This window comes from Chelonoidis abingdonii, chromosome 1 (assembly GCF_003597395.2).
Source record: "Chelonoidis abingdonii isolate Lonesome George chromosome 1, CheloAbing_2.0, whole genome shotgun sequence".
NCBI lineage: Eukaryota > Metazoa > Chordata > Testudines > Testudinidae > Chelonoidis > Chelonoidis abingdonii.
Genome location: NC_133769.1, coordinates 186,554,701 through 186,571,828, shown reverse-complemented (window position 1 = coordinate 186,571,828; position 17,128 = coordinate 186,554,701). Strand labels below are relative to the sequence as shown.

At 37.3% G+C, this 17,128-nt stretch overlaps 1 protein-coding gene across 1 annotated transcript in view; it reads right to left on the bottom strand.

Annotated features, from left to right (window-relative positions):
• The window catches only part of ROBO1 (roundabout guidance receptor 1), a 1,116,086-nt gene that overhangs the window by 28,596 nt on the left and 1,070,362 nt on the right, over positions 1-17,128 (bottom strand). Inside the window, exons 23-28 of the mRNA XM_075073102.1 lie at positions 15,889-16,224; positions 13,262-13,369; positions 10,592-10,736; positions 9,144-9,395; positions 4,487-4,896; positions 557-709 (exon numbers count right to left, since the gene is read on the bottom strand). Of these exons, the coding sequence (XP_074929203.1) occupies positions 557-709; positions 4,487-4,896; positions 9,144-9,395; positions 10,592-10,736; positions 13,262-13,369; positions 15,889-16,224 (1,404 nt within the window). The remainder of the gene's footprint in view (positions 1-556; positions 710-4,486; positions 4,897-9,143; positions 9,396-10,591; positions 10,737-13,261; positions 13,370-15,888; positions 16,225-17,128) is intronic.

The window sequence follows — 17,128 nt, the reverse complement described above, 5'->3', positions numbered from 1 at the left end:
CTCCTATACTCTCCAAAGAATAGAAGCATTACCTTTTCAGCAGGAGTCGATACTGTGTGTGTGAAGGCATGAGAGAAGATGATTACATTTTGCCTTTTGGAGCACAAAGTAACTAACAATACTTGCATTCGGATTAAAATTCGGCTATTTTGTTGGTTACCATCTGAATGCTAAATTGTTTCTGTGCGAAAAAACTGACACTTTGGAGGAGTTATTGTTCCATTATTTTAATGAAAATTTTAATCCCAGGCACACATTATTTTCAACTACTGTACCTATATGTGCTACCTTTTCTCTTAAATAATGGCAACAATTAGCTTATTAGGACACTACAGAAAACAGGTGCAGGGGAGGCATCCATAAAATTTAAAATGATTAATGAAAATTTAAAATGATTAATTATGAAAATTTAAAATGATTAATTTGCTCAACATATTTAGCAATAGCAAACACAAATCACTGATTTTTTTAAAAAACAATGTTATCTCTGAGGAAAACTTTTACACACTCAGCATACATCTAGAGCGGTTCATTTCACCTGTTTCAGTGGACTTACCATCTGTGTAGACTTCTCTGCGCAGATGTCCTGGCTGGTGTTTTTGCTTTTTGGCAGGTCGGATCTTTTGTATTACAACAGCACTCATGTTGCTGTCAGTAGACACAGGGCTGGTGGGTCTAGGGCAGTGTGATGCATGAAAATGTCTACGACCTGAAAAAAATAATTACAGACAACCGAGTGTTGTTATTTTTCTCTCAAAAATAAGATATTATATTCCTTCTCTTTTTAAAACAAGACTCACATGCAGCCATTCTAAAACTGAAGTTATTCAATTATAATATTACATTAATCTAAATCTTGCAATATCCTTATTGGTGATATGGTTTACAGGATATTTTTAACAATTGAAGAGATACATTAAATTTCAAATCTACAAACAGACTGACTTAGTTTCCCAGAAATTATGCAACTAGTTTGTTTCTAGTAGGTCTCCCTGCAGGAATCTGAACTCTGTGACCAAGCAGAAACAGAATACTTTATCAGCCCAATAGCTTGCAATGTCCATCAACAACAAAATGCATCACTTTCACAATGGGCTTCATTTCCTTTGGCATGAAAAATGCACAGGTTTACTCAAACGTACCATGGTAGAACAATGAGAAGGACCTAGTTACAAATGTATACTGCGCTGCACTGCTTGACTCATTCAGAATAAAGTTCTGTTTGTGAAGTACACCAAATTGTTCCTAGATCCAAAATATAACAAATCCCCACACCAGTCTGGAAGGAGTTAATAAGGCTGAGAAGGAATTTTATGGCCTAATTCAGTGCTTCTCAAAGTCGGGAAGCCACTCGTTCAGGGAAAGCCCCTGGCAGTCCTGGCTGGTTTGTTTACCTGCCGCGTCCGCTGGTTCGGCCAATCGCGGCTCCCACTGGCTGTGGTTCGCCACTCCAGGCCAATGGGGGCCGCAGGAAGCAGCGGCCAGCACATCCCTTAGCCTGGAGTGGCGAACTGCAGCAAGTGGGAATGCCAGGGGCTTTCCCTGAACAAGTGGCTTCTTGTCTTTGAGAAGCACTGAATTAGGCCACAAAATTCCTTCTCAGTCTTCTTAACCCTTCCAGGCTGGTGTGGGGATTTGCCAGGAAGAGAAGGCAGGGCATGTGGTAGGAGGTGGAAAGGAGGCATTAGAGCTGAAATCAGCTAATCCTCAAACCAACCAGGAGGTGACCCACCAGAAGTCCCTGTGACACCCTGATTTGCATTTCCTAATACTTTGTTTGTACATGAGCAGTGTCACATCTCTAGTGTTTGTATTTAGAAAAATGCAAAAACAAAACAAAAACCCCAATTCATAATACTCTTTTGAACGTTGCTAAGTTTAATTTTTTTACATCAGTAGCATGTAAAAATGTCCATTCCAAATAGTTATTCAAAAGGATGAAATTGTAGCCCCATTTAACTCAATGCGAGTTTTACCACTGACTGCAATGGGGCCATGATTTCACTCAAAATCACTAAACTACCTCCTCTTCTCTTTCTTCATGATGAACAGCCATGTTGAAATAAAGGAATGCTAAAAGTCTGAGTGGAAATTAGAAATGAGAAAGGAATCTTGCAGCTCTGTAGAGTTGGTGAGGACAAAATTACAGTAATAGTATCCCAGTGTTCTGGCTCTAGCGGCTATACAGGGTTGGCAAGATAGTCACAGATCTCTTTGAACTGTGGCAGACCTATTTATCAGCTGACCTAACCCCTTTGGTAACCACAAAGCCTACTCAGATGACTGATTATTCATATTCAGTTAATCCTGGTAGCTAATAGTGCTTGTGCTCCAATATGAAATATTGATTACATATCGAGTGTTGACCAGCAGAAAAGCCAAGTGTAGTTTGTTTGTAATCTAATAGACGTTTCTGAAATAATAGGTTATAAATTATGATGCCAAGCCAAGGGCAGTTCACCTCAATTATGCTCCAAACAGAGACTGATGACATTCCCTAGTATAGTAAATGGCAAATAATTATCTTAAAATGTGATTAAATGCATTCTTAAACATATAAAACCTAGAAAATAAAGTGTTCAAGGTGAAACACTCTACTTTTCACATTCCAGTAGACATGGATAAACTAAAACTCTCATCTAAAGAGAACAAAAAAACCTGGGATCGTGTACTTTACAGGGAGGACATGAAAAGTATACAAAATAATGCATTTTAGAGAAAGGGTCAGCTGGAAACTTCTGTTCACCCTCTCTCATAATATAAGAAAAAAAGGCATTTAATTAAACTAAAAGGTAGCAAAATTTCAAAATCAGTAAGAGGAAAGAACAGTTTTATGTAACCTACAATTAGATTGTAAACCTCCTCGCCACAAGGTGTCACTGAGGCTAAAAGCTTAACAAGCATAAAAAAGAAACTGGATGTTTATATGGATAACAAGAATATCCAGAATTATAATAGCAAATTCTAAACAAACAAGTTTTTGAAAGGGTCTAAACCACCATGCTTCAGGAAATAAACCAATTGTAAGAAACTTCCCTCAGGACATGTTATCCCAAACTGCCTGCTTCTTCTGGACTTCCTGTGCCTTCCCCTGAAGCATTTGGTATTGGCCACTGTAGGAGACAGGATACTGGACTAATGCAGTATGATAATTCCTGTGTCCTATACATATGATTTGCATACGGGTGATTTTGCACAACAAAGAAATTTAAGATTGAGCTTTCTATGTTTGATTACATTTCTTAGGTACACACTATACCCTTACATCTTTATACTGCAGGGGTAGGCAACCTATGGCACATGTGCCAAAGGCGGCACACGAGCTGATTTTTAGTGGCACTCACACTGCCCGGGTCCTGGCCACTGGTCCGGGGGGCTCTGCATTTTAATTTAATTTTACATGAAGCTTCTGAAACATTTTTAAAACCTTATTTATTTTACAGACAACAATAGTTCAGTTACATATTATAGACTCATAGAAAGAGACCTTCTAAAAACCTTAAAGTGTATTACTGGCACGCGAAACCTTAAATTAGAGTGAATAAATGAAAACTCAGCACAGCACTTCTGAAAGGTTGCCGACCCCTGTTATACTGTAACATTTAAAAAAAAAGACAAAACTGTTTAATCATTTTAAAGTTTGCAAATGCCTCCCAAATGGAGTTCATGTAACTGCATATATATTCAGTTCAGAGCACATTAGCATGCCTGAGTTATAACAGTCAAAGAATATGGATGATGATGTTGTTTTTATTCTTTTTTCTTCTTCCCCTCTGGCAGACCATTGTCCACACGAGCCTTTATCCTTATCACTGACCTGCCCCCCACCCCCTTCACCAAACTCTAAGGGCAGGGCTACACACTCCTGTTTGAAGAGGAGTACATTAATGCAAACTAGGAGCCTTTTAGTTCATTCCTGCAGCATCCACGTGGGGAAGTTACAGTGCAGCCTTTTGGTGTTCACTGCTATTCACACACCCATATTCCAAATCGTGGAGCTGTATAGACATGACCTAAGGGAACATTAATAATTTCAGCTGCATTTGAATTTTAAATCAGAGCTTTTTTCCCCCATGATTTAGCACACAGGTTTCAGTTTTACAGCCACATCTCTGACAACTGATTTTATGTAAAACAACGTTTGGCAGCAATTAAATTTAATATAGTGAACTGGACTGTTTCATTTAAAGTCCTTCCCCACCCCGCAACCTGGAGATCTTAAGCAGAGTTAACTGCCTCCCATTTCACTTCAACAAATAATACATTAGCTGCTGGAAGAGCCATAGCATAGGAGATAATTATGTAGGCATGCAAATCAATTTTCTGAGCATGCTGAATTTGTACAAATTGGAACAACAGACTGTGATTCATTGTTAAGTTATTTAAGAAATTTAGGGACAACCTTTGGATAAAAGACATGGCATGATGGCAGTTTTTCTTTTTTTTAATTCCCAACCAAGCACACCGTGCCTTTATGAGACCTCACCTCCTGCTGCATCCTGCACTTGACGTCTTGCTACTTTAAGACCAGCATATTCTGCTGCTGCAGCAACAGCCTGTGCAAAATCTGCATCAGTAAAAAATGATCCATCAGAAGAGCTAACACTGGACCGGCCACTTGATATGTTGTCTTCTTCTGAGGCTGAGCCCCAGCCATTAATCATTGACCCTGTTACAGAGCTTTCCAAATCCCCAACACTCGAGGCAGGTGTCTGCTCAAGGCCACGCAAAAGGAGTCTTCTGTTCTGCATCTTGGCAACCTCTATTTCCGCCTCATCCTCTTCCTCTTCTGGTGCATCAGTATCCATATCTGAGACAAGAGGTCCTGAAATGTAACCATAGGTGTGTGGTGGAGAAATAGGCCTTGGAGGGGGTGGAGGACTCACAGGCTGACGTCTGCATGTAAACACAATGTTAGAAATTGTTATTTCAGTTTCACAAAATAAATAGGCCAAAACAAAATATCCTGGTAGAATCAGTGGAATATGTCTCTTACATGCCAACCAATTTGTTTTGCCACTTAAAATTCCCAGGATTTACAATTGAAAGTAGCAGGATTTTACTTTTTTGCTGTAATCAGAGATAACTGACAGCTACAAAACCAGAAATCAACCAAAAAAAGAAACTGACCTTCACTTATGGTACTTTTCACTCCCAGTCTAATAAAATGGTGCTCGCTTATGTATAAATCTCCTTATGTTTCATAATTTAGCTCATGTTCAGTTAGGAAAAGGAAGCTGACAGTTTAGGACATAGTTAAAAAGTTACATTAGGAAGTGCACATCTGTGAATGTGAGCAAAAGGTGTGATTGCATATTACTTTTGAAGCTTGCTATTACCAGAGACAATAGGCATCTACAACCAAGCAGACTGCTCCATAAACTGTACTTCTTGGGATTTGTTCCCCACTTATTCCAAACATAGGATTGAAACTGGTCTGGAAGAGAGAATTATTCAAAATCATTTATAGCTAACTTTTGGGAGCAGCCAAATATTTCTGTATTGTTCTTGTTCCTAAATAATCAGTAACAGAGCTGCTAGATTCAAAAGTTAAAGGACTCTGGGCATTATGGGATCAATGTTCGGTACATTTAATATTTTGATCTGCAGAACATTTATCTTAATGTTGCTGATATTGTCATCAGTTTATCCCCAGTGCTTTTTAGTTGCCATTTACGCAAAAGGAAGATATGCTTAGGGAGGGAATGATTAGATTTTTGGCTTCTTTCATCACTAAGGATATCTGCTGTTTCCTCTTGACCAGAATCTGGTTTGCAAGATTTCCCAATGTTTTCTATTTCTCATGGTTTCCAACCTATCAAATTTTGCTTTATCCTCACTTCAGCAAAATGGCTACCTTTACAAAAATGTTAATTTTCATATTTTTGGCTAGCTGAGTTTTGCTCTCGGAAATGGCCAGGTTTTGCTTTTAAGAAATTATGTATCTACACAAAGGTTTCCCTTTTTTTTTTTTTTTAAAAAAAAAAAGCAAGTTCTCATCTTTCACAACAAAATGCAGAACTGAATAATTACCATGTCCTTTAAAATATTTTACATACACTTCTACTTCTTGTCTTAATTACAGAAGGCAACAGAAGCAGTGACAATTAGAGATATTTTAACCAAATAATCATTTAATAGAAATAACAGAGGCCACAGCTGAGTGAAAAGAAGCTTTATTCGACTTTGTATATCGTCTCATCTTGTCTAAATTATATGGTTTAATGTGGGGTCTTGGCAAGATGTGTCCTTGCAGTATATTTGTCTACCAGTCTTCCTGTTATCTGGGTTTTGTTACCAAGATACAGGCAACTGTTTAAAAACAGAGAGGGTTCCTGGAAAATCAGCTTGCTCACTAGCCCATAAAGGTAGGATAACTGAGAATACGGGCATATTCATGGACATATAGCAGCATTTCTTCCACTTTATCCAGCACTGCCCTAGATTACAGTGACTCTGGCTTTAACATTCACGATGTCTCCTATCTCACTGTGCTTGGCCATTCTTCCAGAGCAGAGATTTCTATTTCAATCTGCTGTAACTGTGGCAAGCTGATCAGACAGACAACATTACTGCACACAATCATCATCACAGAGAGAAATGTTCCAGCTGCCTGGTTCCTGTGGCCCACAACACACAGTGTGGCTGTAGAATCATTACAGAAAGTATTAAAGACTGGAGACGAGGGAAGCGGGGAGAACAGGGGATGGCCCCCTCTGTTAAGTAACCTTTCCAAAATAGACTGGAATTCAGAGACTAAAGCTACACTAACCTTGCAGATACATTTCAGATGATAGTATTTTAGATATAATCTTCACTACAAAGCTACATGCTCAACTTATTTCTCTGTCAGATACTTTTATTATTTGCAGTGATGAATATTTTCAGTTAATCAAAAATCTTAGTACTTAATACAGAAGCATGTGTGTGATAAATGAAGGGGGGATAGATCCCTTTTATGGGCACCCAGCCAGCAAATAGCTATAAAATCCCTCTTAGTAGCTGTTCTCTAATTCCCAAGTGCACCTTCTTGGGCTCTCAAAGAGATTCTGCACTTGGGTGGTGGCAGCACCTACAAATCCAAGGTCAGAAAAAAGCTGTAACCTTGGGAGTTTAAAGAAGCCTAGAGTGGCCACTATTAATTTTTAGAATCCTTGGGGGCCCCCACTTTCTGCACTCAAAGTGTCGAGTGGGGAATTAGCCTTGACACTGTGCAATTTGAAATAAGTGTTCTCAATTAGAAAGCCTTGTCACTCTCCATGTTTCAAGTGTAAACTTCCTTCCAGAACATATTTGAAGTGCTGAGCACACAAAAGCCAACTTCTCAACATAAGAGGTCATAACAATGCCAGTAGAGTGGAAGATGCAGACAGGCAAGTCTTGCTGATCATGCAAGAGAAGTTATATAACACAGTGTCTTTATTTTAATAAAATAAACTAACATATCAAGTAGATAAGAGAATATTGGAAAAGCTAAAGACACATAACCAAGATAGCCCAACTGCATTGTGTTTCTTATAAGGCTGAGTCACTAGCAGCTTTGCAAAGAATAGAGGCAATGGCATTTATCCTCTAGTGATGTTTATCTAACCACCTTTAATAACAGCAAAAAGATGTGTAGGATATTTCTTCCATCCATTACATAGCAAATCCTTATACCCTAGCAGTTCAGTGGTGCATCCTTATAGGCACATCTCAATCATATTTCCTGAAGTTTTGTGATACATCTGTGGTGGCCTCCTCCCACTTCTCGTGCTGAGGGAAACAGTCTAGTTTCCAGGCTGTTGCCCACTGGATCCTCTTCTTTGCACAGAAGTGCACCACACTATTTTAAACAGTGAAACTGAGGTTCTGGGACGTGCGACCTAAAGGAAGATTGAGCTGACATCCCACCTTCTCCAATGGCATACATGGAAGGGAAAGAAGGAATGAAAGACATGAGGAGGAAGAAAGAGAACAAGTTGCAGAACATGACAGAGGGTAAAATTACAGGACACTAGAGTAGAAAGGAAGAAACAGGAACACTGAGGAAACATGGGGGGATAAAATTAAAGGCAGATTTGAAGCCATTTTCAAAAAGCAAGGGTTAAAGTACCAGGCTTGGCTTTACAATACAAAGGGGCAAATGAAAAAAGAGACTAGACATTCTTTTTCTGGGAAACACACTATAAAAAGCTACATTAACAAAATCAAATTCAAGCAATTAATTCAGTAAGATGACACGTTAGAAAAATATTGCTTTGAAATAAGCCCAGGAATAGGAAAAATGAAAAATTAAGAAGTGCTAAACTGATCTTTGGAAAATAAGCCTAGAAATTCTTGAAGATAATCAAAAATGAATAAAAATTACTGGAATATTAAGAGTCTAATGGTTTGTCATAAATTTAACATATATAAGCTAATGTGTGTGTGTGTGCGTGGGGAGAATCTACAAAGAATATGTTCCTGGGTACAAAAGCTTTATTATCTCAACAAAACAGCAAGCTAATCAAGTGTCACATTCAGTCAGAATTACATTTTTTTTTTAATAGAACAGAAGCTGCAAGGGTGCAGTAAACTGAGAAAGGAAGCAAAATTTCCCTGGAATAAATGTAGATCTTATTAATGTCCATCTTTCTTGAAAAAATGAGGGAAGGTAGGAATATGAAGGAAATTTCACAAGCAGTAATTTACTGCAATAGGATTTATGAAAGGAGGAAAACCTATAGGTTATATAAATTATATATTTATATATATTCATACACATTGGTGACAAGTTAATTGCACAGTTACTGTGAAATAATGTAAGCTATTTTATGGTAATAATGCAGTAAATCTATTGGAAACAATGGAACTGTAATTATATGGTAAATTGTGTTAACAATACCACTTTAGTATACTGATGACTGTGCATTTAACTTGTGTCAGCACTGTACGTAACATAAGATATACTGCATTTCCTTTCATGTTACAATATTAAAGCAACTTAATTACCTAGCTCTAAGAATATACATAGTCAAATTTTCCCAATTTGTAAATTAAATATAAGCAGAGTAAATATGTTGGGTGAAATCCTGGCCCCTTGAATTCAATGGGAGTTTTGTCATTGGCTTCAGTGGGAGTGGAATTTCATCTGTCACCTCTGCATGTTTGCAGCAACATACCTCCGGTCAGGATGGTGTTGCATGTGGCCTATTTCCTCCTGACAATCCTGTAACATGGGCTGTAGTTCTTCTTGGGGTGAAGGTGTTAGAGTGGCAGTAGACTGGTGGCTGTAGGAGACAGCTGCGGGAGAGGAAGCTGCTCCTCGGACTGGAGGTGTAGGACCTCGTTCATCATCATCTTCTTCCTCTAGCTCATCCTGCTGTAGATACATCCTTGCAGGCGGCACTGGACATGGAATTTCTTGGTCATAACTAAGAAACAGGTTGTTTTTTTTAAAAAATGAGGACTATAGCTTAAATTAAACTTGTTTGATGCAATAAAAATATATCTTATATACATATACATAGCCAGGCAAAAATCACACTTCTTATAAGTCCTCTTCTCATAAAGAGCTAGGGGAAAGATCTTGATCCCACTGAAGTCAAAAGGGCTTTGCCATTGACTTTAGTGTGGCCAGGATTTCATTTCCCAATTATCCCATGAGACCTGTAGGTGTCCAAATTAGCTGCTAAGTGACTAATATGGGTATTAGGGCCAATCAAAGAACGGACAAATAATATTTGGTAAATATATTATTCAGTGGATATTATTGTGTGTCAATTTATTTGACAAACAGTAGACAAGTTATAGAACTGGTTGGATGCTACTAAACATAATTAAATGGATACATTATTTAACAAATGACTCCAATATTTGTTAAATAAAGTATTAGATGGAAAATATTCCACCAGATGTATTAAATGCAGATTTAATAAACATGAAGATCTGGTCCACAGAATCTACTATATGTTATTCTAGCTCAAAAGGTCAGAGATTTTCAAATTGTTAAAACTGTGGAACTACTTGCTTTCTGGATCTTATAATTACAGGCAAAATGTCAAGAACGAGGCCATGTCATTTCAAGGAAACAACAACTTAACCACTGGAATATTTGTATTTAATTTTCATTCTTTTAAAAATATTGAGTACGTTTAATTAAATCCAAGGTATAAAATCCTGGCCCTATTATCTCAATGGCAAAACTCCCCTTGACTTCATAAGGAGCCAGGATTTCATCACAGATCTCTAGCTGTCTACAAATATTGAACTGGTCTAATCTAATCTAAGATTACTGTGCTGCAGAATTTATTCAACAGGTTGTGTATTATATTGCTAAATATGGCCCCTCATTGCGTACAATGAAAACCTTTGTGGTCACTTCATTCCCTCATGGAAAAAAAAGACATGCTAAAATTCAAACAACACAGAGCATCAATTGATAAAGATGCATTGACAGAGGCACAATACCATCAAAAGCCTTTTTTGTATTTTAATAATACTGTATGTAGGTCAAAGTGGATTGAAGAAAAACTTCATTACCACGTTGGCAGAACACAAATTAAATTAAATCAATTTGAGCTCTCTCATCAGCAAAATGATAAAAAGATGACTTGTTCGTTTTTCTTACCTTTCATCCACAGAAAGACTGTACTCTTCACTATTGCTGTGGGGAGGAGGGTGTGCTGGAGGAGGTGGAAGTAGATCTGCCCAATTCATGCCAGCCTGTTTGGGTACCTTAGGGGTGCGGGCACCCTTCTTGTGTCCTTGACTCCCTAAGAATAAACAATAATATATTTAAAAAAATGTTTTTAATTATCTCCTTTCCCCTAACTACTTTGCCATCTCCCCTGCAGGGGGAGGAGGGGTAGGAATCAGAAATCATTCCAGTTCCTACTGAATTCAGTGTGGATTTTACCTTGACTTGACTGGGAGCAAATTCTGGTCCTCCCTGTATACATAACCTCATAATTTCAATTTCATCGTAAAACCAATTATTCCACATTTTGCTGCAGTTAATTTTAACCAGAAACTTTAATACAACAAGGACAAAACACACAGTATTCAAAACTTAATAAATAGCTAAAATGCAATAAAACCATAAATGAATTTTACAAGCAATATCACTAAGAATGATCTTCCCACAGCTATTAATTACATTATAGATTATGATCTAAAACAAATAAGCTGTAATATTTTCTAAAGTGCCTTTCTGTTTTTTAATTGCTGGAACCTAAAATACAATAGGATACAGATATGATCTATTAAAGTTCCACTGTTGCATTAAGTCACTGATTATATGCAATTTGTATATGTTCACTGAAATGTTTTAGGCAGAATGAAATTACTAATTTTAGTCTGAATGGCAGGTGGAGTTGAAAATAATTGCTGGAAGAACTAAAATAACTAAAAAGAACCCTGATGAAGTATGGTGTGAATGTTTCCAGACATTGTTAATGAGAAATTATGGCTTATAGTAGAATGATGTAGCTTTAACAATCCAGCTTTACCAGCAATCCAGCTTTACTCACCAATTATTCATGTGCTACATTTTGACTAGAATACTATCTGTAATCAAAATTAACTCTACATTTTCTCTGTGTTAATTTGTACACTTTGTCATTTCATTGTTAACTCTTTGAAAACAGTTATTAGTTTAATTTCTTTTTTTTAAAAATGATAGAAAATTTGAAATGATTCTTCTTCATATTAACTTCCTTAGGTAAGCAGAAGTTTTTCTTTCAATACCTAGCATAGTTTACCCTAGTCACATAATTAACGATGTTGAAGTTATTGTGTAATTGTGCCACTGTCTCCTAGATTGTGTTCCTATGGACAATATTTCAGCTCATTATTGCTCCACATTGACTGCTATGTACCAGTATGTTTTAGCTGTTCACTATTGCTTTACTAGTGCACCAGTACCATATTGTGTCAAGCAAGACCCTAATTGTCCCAAGCAGACCATAATCTGCATTTTGTTCCTTATCCTCCAGTGTGTGTGTGTGTGAGATATATATATTAGATTCAGCACAATTAATTTATTGCTCTGGTCACGTTGTTTCATTCCTGCTGGAGTCCCTGGTGTAGGGCTATAATTTGTCATTGTTATGAACAAACATATTAAGTGTCAGCATGGTAAATAATATGCCCCCCACTCTTAATTCACATGGGTTCGTATCCCTTGAGAGATGTTGCTTTGTGTTTCTAGTCTGAATGCTGTAGAACTGGGATTCAGCTCAGCAGATCCTGCTGCTACAGAATTGGGCAAGCCGCCCACTGCCAGAAGGTTCTTTCTGGGAATTTTGGAGGTTCAAGAGGCTTGTTATTACTTGAGGATATCACTATACCCCAAATAAACAGTTGAGAGTACCAGGCAGACCACCTGAAGACAGAAAATACTGGGCCCCATTTACACTAAAACACATTTACATTGCCAGAGTAGTGTTAGGTTAGGATAGTTAGATTAAGATCAAACACAGATTAGGAAAAAGGCAATTGGGCCACTCCAGGTGAAAGCAAAAGGTAAGGAAGAACAAGGTTTCTTTGCAAGGAAATCTTTTGCAAAGGGCTCTTTGATCCTCTGCATATGAAAGCACTGTGAGAAACAAAATTCTTCTTTAATTCTCTACTGTCTAAATCTGAATTATCAATAAGATTGATTTTGATATATAGTCACTGAGTCAGTGTAAATAAAAACAGGAATTTTTTCAGTTCTTTCAACCAAATTGTATGGTATCAGAGTTAAAAAATTACAGATGCAAAATTTACTGAAATTAGTTTTGATATGCATAAAACAAATGTTCTGGTGTTTTCAGTAAGTGCAATATACAATAACAAAGTAGGGTTTTTTGGTTGGTGTCTAGGGATGGAAAGGCAGTCTATTGCCTTTCCAGAAAGGGAAATATATGGGTTTATATCCAGCTTTCTTTGAAATTCTGAGAAGGATTTTTGTACAGAATTGGCTATTGGGAGGCCAAGATGTCAAACGGTGGAGGATCCAAGATAGGAAATCCAAAGCATAAACTGCAGTATATGGCTTTCACAGTTCTAGATGGCATTAATCAACTAGCCGATACTTTATTTTAAGTAGTAACAAGGAGGCAACCATAGATTATGGAAGTTAATTCTGATCCAACAGAGTTGCTGTTGTAGTTCCTCCAATGGGAGATGTGGATGCTCAGCAGTTTTGTAAATCAGGCCATTAATACTGACTACATGTACAGTTCCATCAAATATGGCAACAATAATAGAACCATATTTATTTTAGAAGACTGTAGCTTGGTATGGATATACTCACCAGATGTACTACTCCCCCGATCTGAACTGTTGTAAGACCCTCCTGTATTCTGGTCATATGACTGGTTGTATGGAATAGTTGGAGCATTATTGTCATTTACTCTGTAATCTGTAGGTTTAATAATACAGTTAATATTCCCTTCACATAAACTATTTCCTGTATATTTCTGCTTCATAACACACAGAAAGACCCACTGAACATGCTGATGAGGAAGCATGGGCAGGGGAGAAATCTTTTAACCCGCCCCATATTTGTTTTGCTCCCATCTTTTCCTTTAATTTCTATTACCCACAAGTTTCCAGAGTTTTAGGGAAACTCAGTAGCTACACCAAGAAAAGGTTCATGGTCATTAAGGATATGTCTGCACTGTACCTGGACACATTGTGGTTGGCCTCTGCAAGCTGACTTGGGCTTGTGGTGCTCGTGGCTAAGGGACTATTTAATTACAGTGTAGATGTCTGAGCTCAAGCCTGGGCTCTAGGACCCTGCGAGGCGGGAGGATGCCAGAGCTCAGGCTACAGCCCCTTAGCCCAAGCCCTGTGAGCTCAAATCAACTGGCACGGGCCAGCTGCAGTTGTCCAACTGCAATGTGGACATACACTTAGGGTGAAACTCAACCCTAGGCACAGTGCCTATGGCATACTCAAGTCCCAAATTCCACTGAAGTCAGTTTATACCAGCAGAGAACTTGGTCCAATGTCTCTGTAGTATCCAGGAAGATTGCCGGATAGTGCTGACACAGTTTTCACTATTAACAGCCACAATAACTGGCCTATCCAATTCTGAAGCTTTGGATGAACATTTAATTACAGGGATTTTATTTTTAAATGTAAGATTTGGCAATCAGAGCTACAAAAATTTCTCAGGGATAAAATGTTCATCAGACAATACAATGTTTTCTTGCCTAAGAAGTGTGTATGATTTACAGAAGACTTGCAAGGAGATGAGTTGCTTTTTATAGACCAAATAAAATAAAGACATAAACAGAACCATTGGACATATAGTACTGACAACGAAACACAGCATGGAACTCACCAGAATGATTATTTCTCATTATAAAAGCTATAGGTAAAATTGTCAAGAAGATGGTTGACTTAGGAAATAAGAAATCCAAGATCAGACTATTGACTCATAAAAAAAACCCCATACAAAGTAGCTAAGAATCCAGTCCCCATCTGCTGCAGACAAGCTTTTGATAATGTAAGCATGAGGAGAAAAAAAGGAGCAAAATGGTAAATCCCACACCAGAACGTAGTCTGTAATAGTTTCTCAGTCTAGCTGAATTCCACACTTCATGCTGAAGCCCTGCATTCCATGTCTGTTTACACAGAGCATAAACAATAATTCAACATTGAAATATGTATATATGACTGTCAGTGGACAATGCTTTAATGGGGTCTTTTCCTAGCACAATATGCTAGAAAATGTGCAGCTGTAATATATACCATCTGAAAGAGACAATGTCTTCTTGGTCATAAAATCCAAACATTTTAATTTTGAAACATAAGGTCATCACAGAAAAGTGAGTGTATAAGCATAATTACAAAAAGATAAACCCCTCACACTACAGCTTGGAGCCAGAAAAAAATGAATTTTCCCTTTGACTTGGTTATACCAAAAGGCAGTGTCACATTTTATATGGCCCTCTCAAGTACTCTGTGGGTAAGTAGGTCAGGTAGGAAATAGATGAAATCAACCTTCCATAATGAAACGTCTTTTTGCTGGACACATTTTCAATATCACTATGTGATCATACAAGTTACAATGATCTGTTCAAAAGTTCACAGGTAGAATGGACCCAGTTCCTAGGGGCACTGCTTTGCAAATCAGGTTATTAAAGCAGGTTGTATGGTAGCCTGAAGACTAGCAAGAAATCACATACCTATTTCTTCCAAGCCACACATATCACATTGGAGTAACGTGCCCCTAAGGCCACAAAAGTACATTCTGAGGTTTCAAGTTTACACTGAAATTAATTTATTTTTAGCTTCTGAACCCAGAAACTGCAGTCAGAACAAAGGAAATTGAGTATCCAGATCTTTTTTCCCCAGCATTCCATCTGAATATGAATTGGAGGCTTGCTAGGTATAAAGCTAAAATTAATTGGATTGGTCCATTTCCGTCCCCAGTGTACAACACAAGATAATTTTACACAGTTTGATGTGCAAAAATTCCATTTTTTTACATGAAGATGTAGATTTAATTAGCCTGCCTTTATTCACGACTGATAAGAGGATGTTGATCTATTTAAAATTTAAGGTAGAGTATAATGTGACTACCATGCATTGATCTTATGAATAAAAGATCTTGTCTCTGTCCTAACCAATTAAGTACCTACTATTAAATTTAAATTAATCACAAACTCATATGAAAATATATTTTATTTAATTCTCTTTAAAGTTGCAGCTAGTTATTTGCTATCATAAATTCAATCTTCGAAGGTTATTGGAGTGCTAATTAACTCTTTGACACTGTTTACTGGGAATTTCTAAAACTACAAAGGAATAAGCAAGAAGCACCAGAGAGGTTTACATTTACTAGTCCTGACAAGCTTTGGACTCCCAGCACCAGAAGGCTGACAATCATCTGATGAATAAACAAGAGTAAAAAAGCTAAAAGCTCTTCACCTTTGTTTAATTTGTTTTGCTCCATAATGTTGTACTGTATGGGTGCAACCTCTTGTTTTTGCTGAACAGAGGGTTTCCAGTGTTTCTCATTTGTATCCCCACTGCTGCTGTTAACATTATTGCTGATGCTTGATTGGATGAGCTGAGTGGTTGCATAAGGAGTGGGCTGCCCAGGTTGGTTGACAAATCTTCCATCCTTTAGATTTGGGCTATTGAAGGTTTTCATCTCATTGATTTTGTTGCTCAAGTCCACATCACCATAAACAGTTGACTCAGGCAGCATCAGATTTGTTTGCTTGCTTTCCAGCTGGTTGTTGTAATTTGCTATACAATCAGCTAACCAAAGGGGGAAGGAAAAAGAAAAGGTCATTCTGTTCAGTTACTCGCTATATCTTCATGTGCAATACACTTTACAAATATTTTTGTGCACAACTATATGACCTGATTCTGTGAAGCAAAAATGGGTTTGTAAGAATATAACTTATAAATAAATAACCCATTGAACTTTATTTACCTTTTAGGTTACAAACCAAAAAATGGGTTCAGAGAATTTTGTTAGTTCTCATCTATTTCTCCATATTATACAATTCTCCAGATCCCAAGTAAACTCCTCCATCTGGCTCCCCTCCATATTCAGTTTTGCTAAATTTGTCCCTACAATAACGTTTATGTCTTTTCTGTTGCTCTTAGGTTGGCAATATGAACATTTTAATTTTTGGGCACTATCCTCAAAACAATTTTGGCATCTTAATAATTAAAAACACAATTGAGCATACTTAGGAAAATTTGTATATGTAAATAAAAAATACTTGCGAGTTGGAGCAAAAATAAAAAACAACTCTCTCATGTCCACATTCAACACACAACATTTTAAACCCTGTAAGACTTCAGACAAAGAAAAAGAGGTCTTTATGGATTCTTCTCTGCATTTTTTAAAAAAAACAAAATGGTGGTTATACAGAGATAGAAATCATTAATGAAAAGATACAGTATATTATGAAAGGGGTCTCAGAACCTGTTTAACAAGACTTCAATAGAACATTACATTCTAGCACAATAACATGTATGAGCTTCAAAGAAAAAGATAGGAAAGCATTCTTGGAAGGGTTGCACCACATGCTAATCATAATTACTTTGGGTCTTATTAGTCATACATACTATTGCCTCTGGCATTTTATTCAGTATAAAGAGTGAATTCACCCTCCTAGTAGTTACCTTGCCACGAAGTTAGTACTCTGTG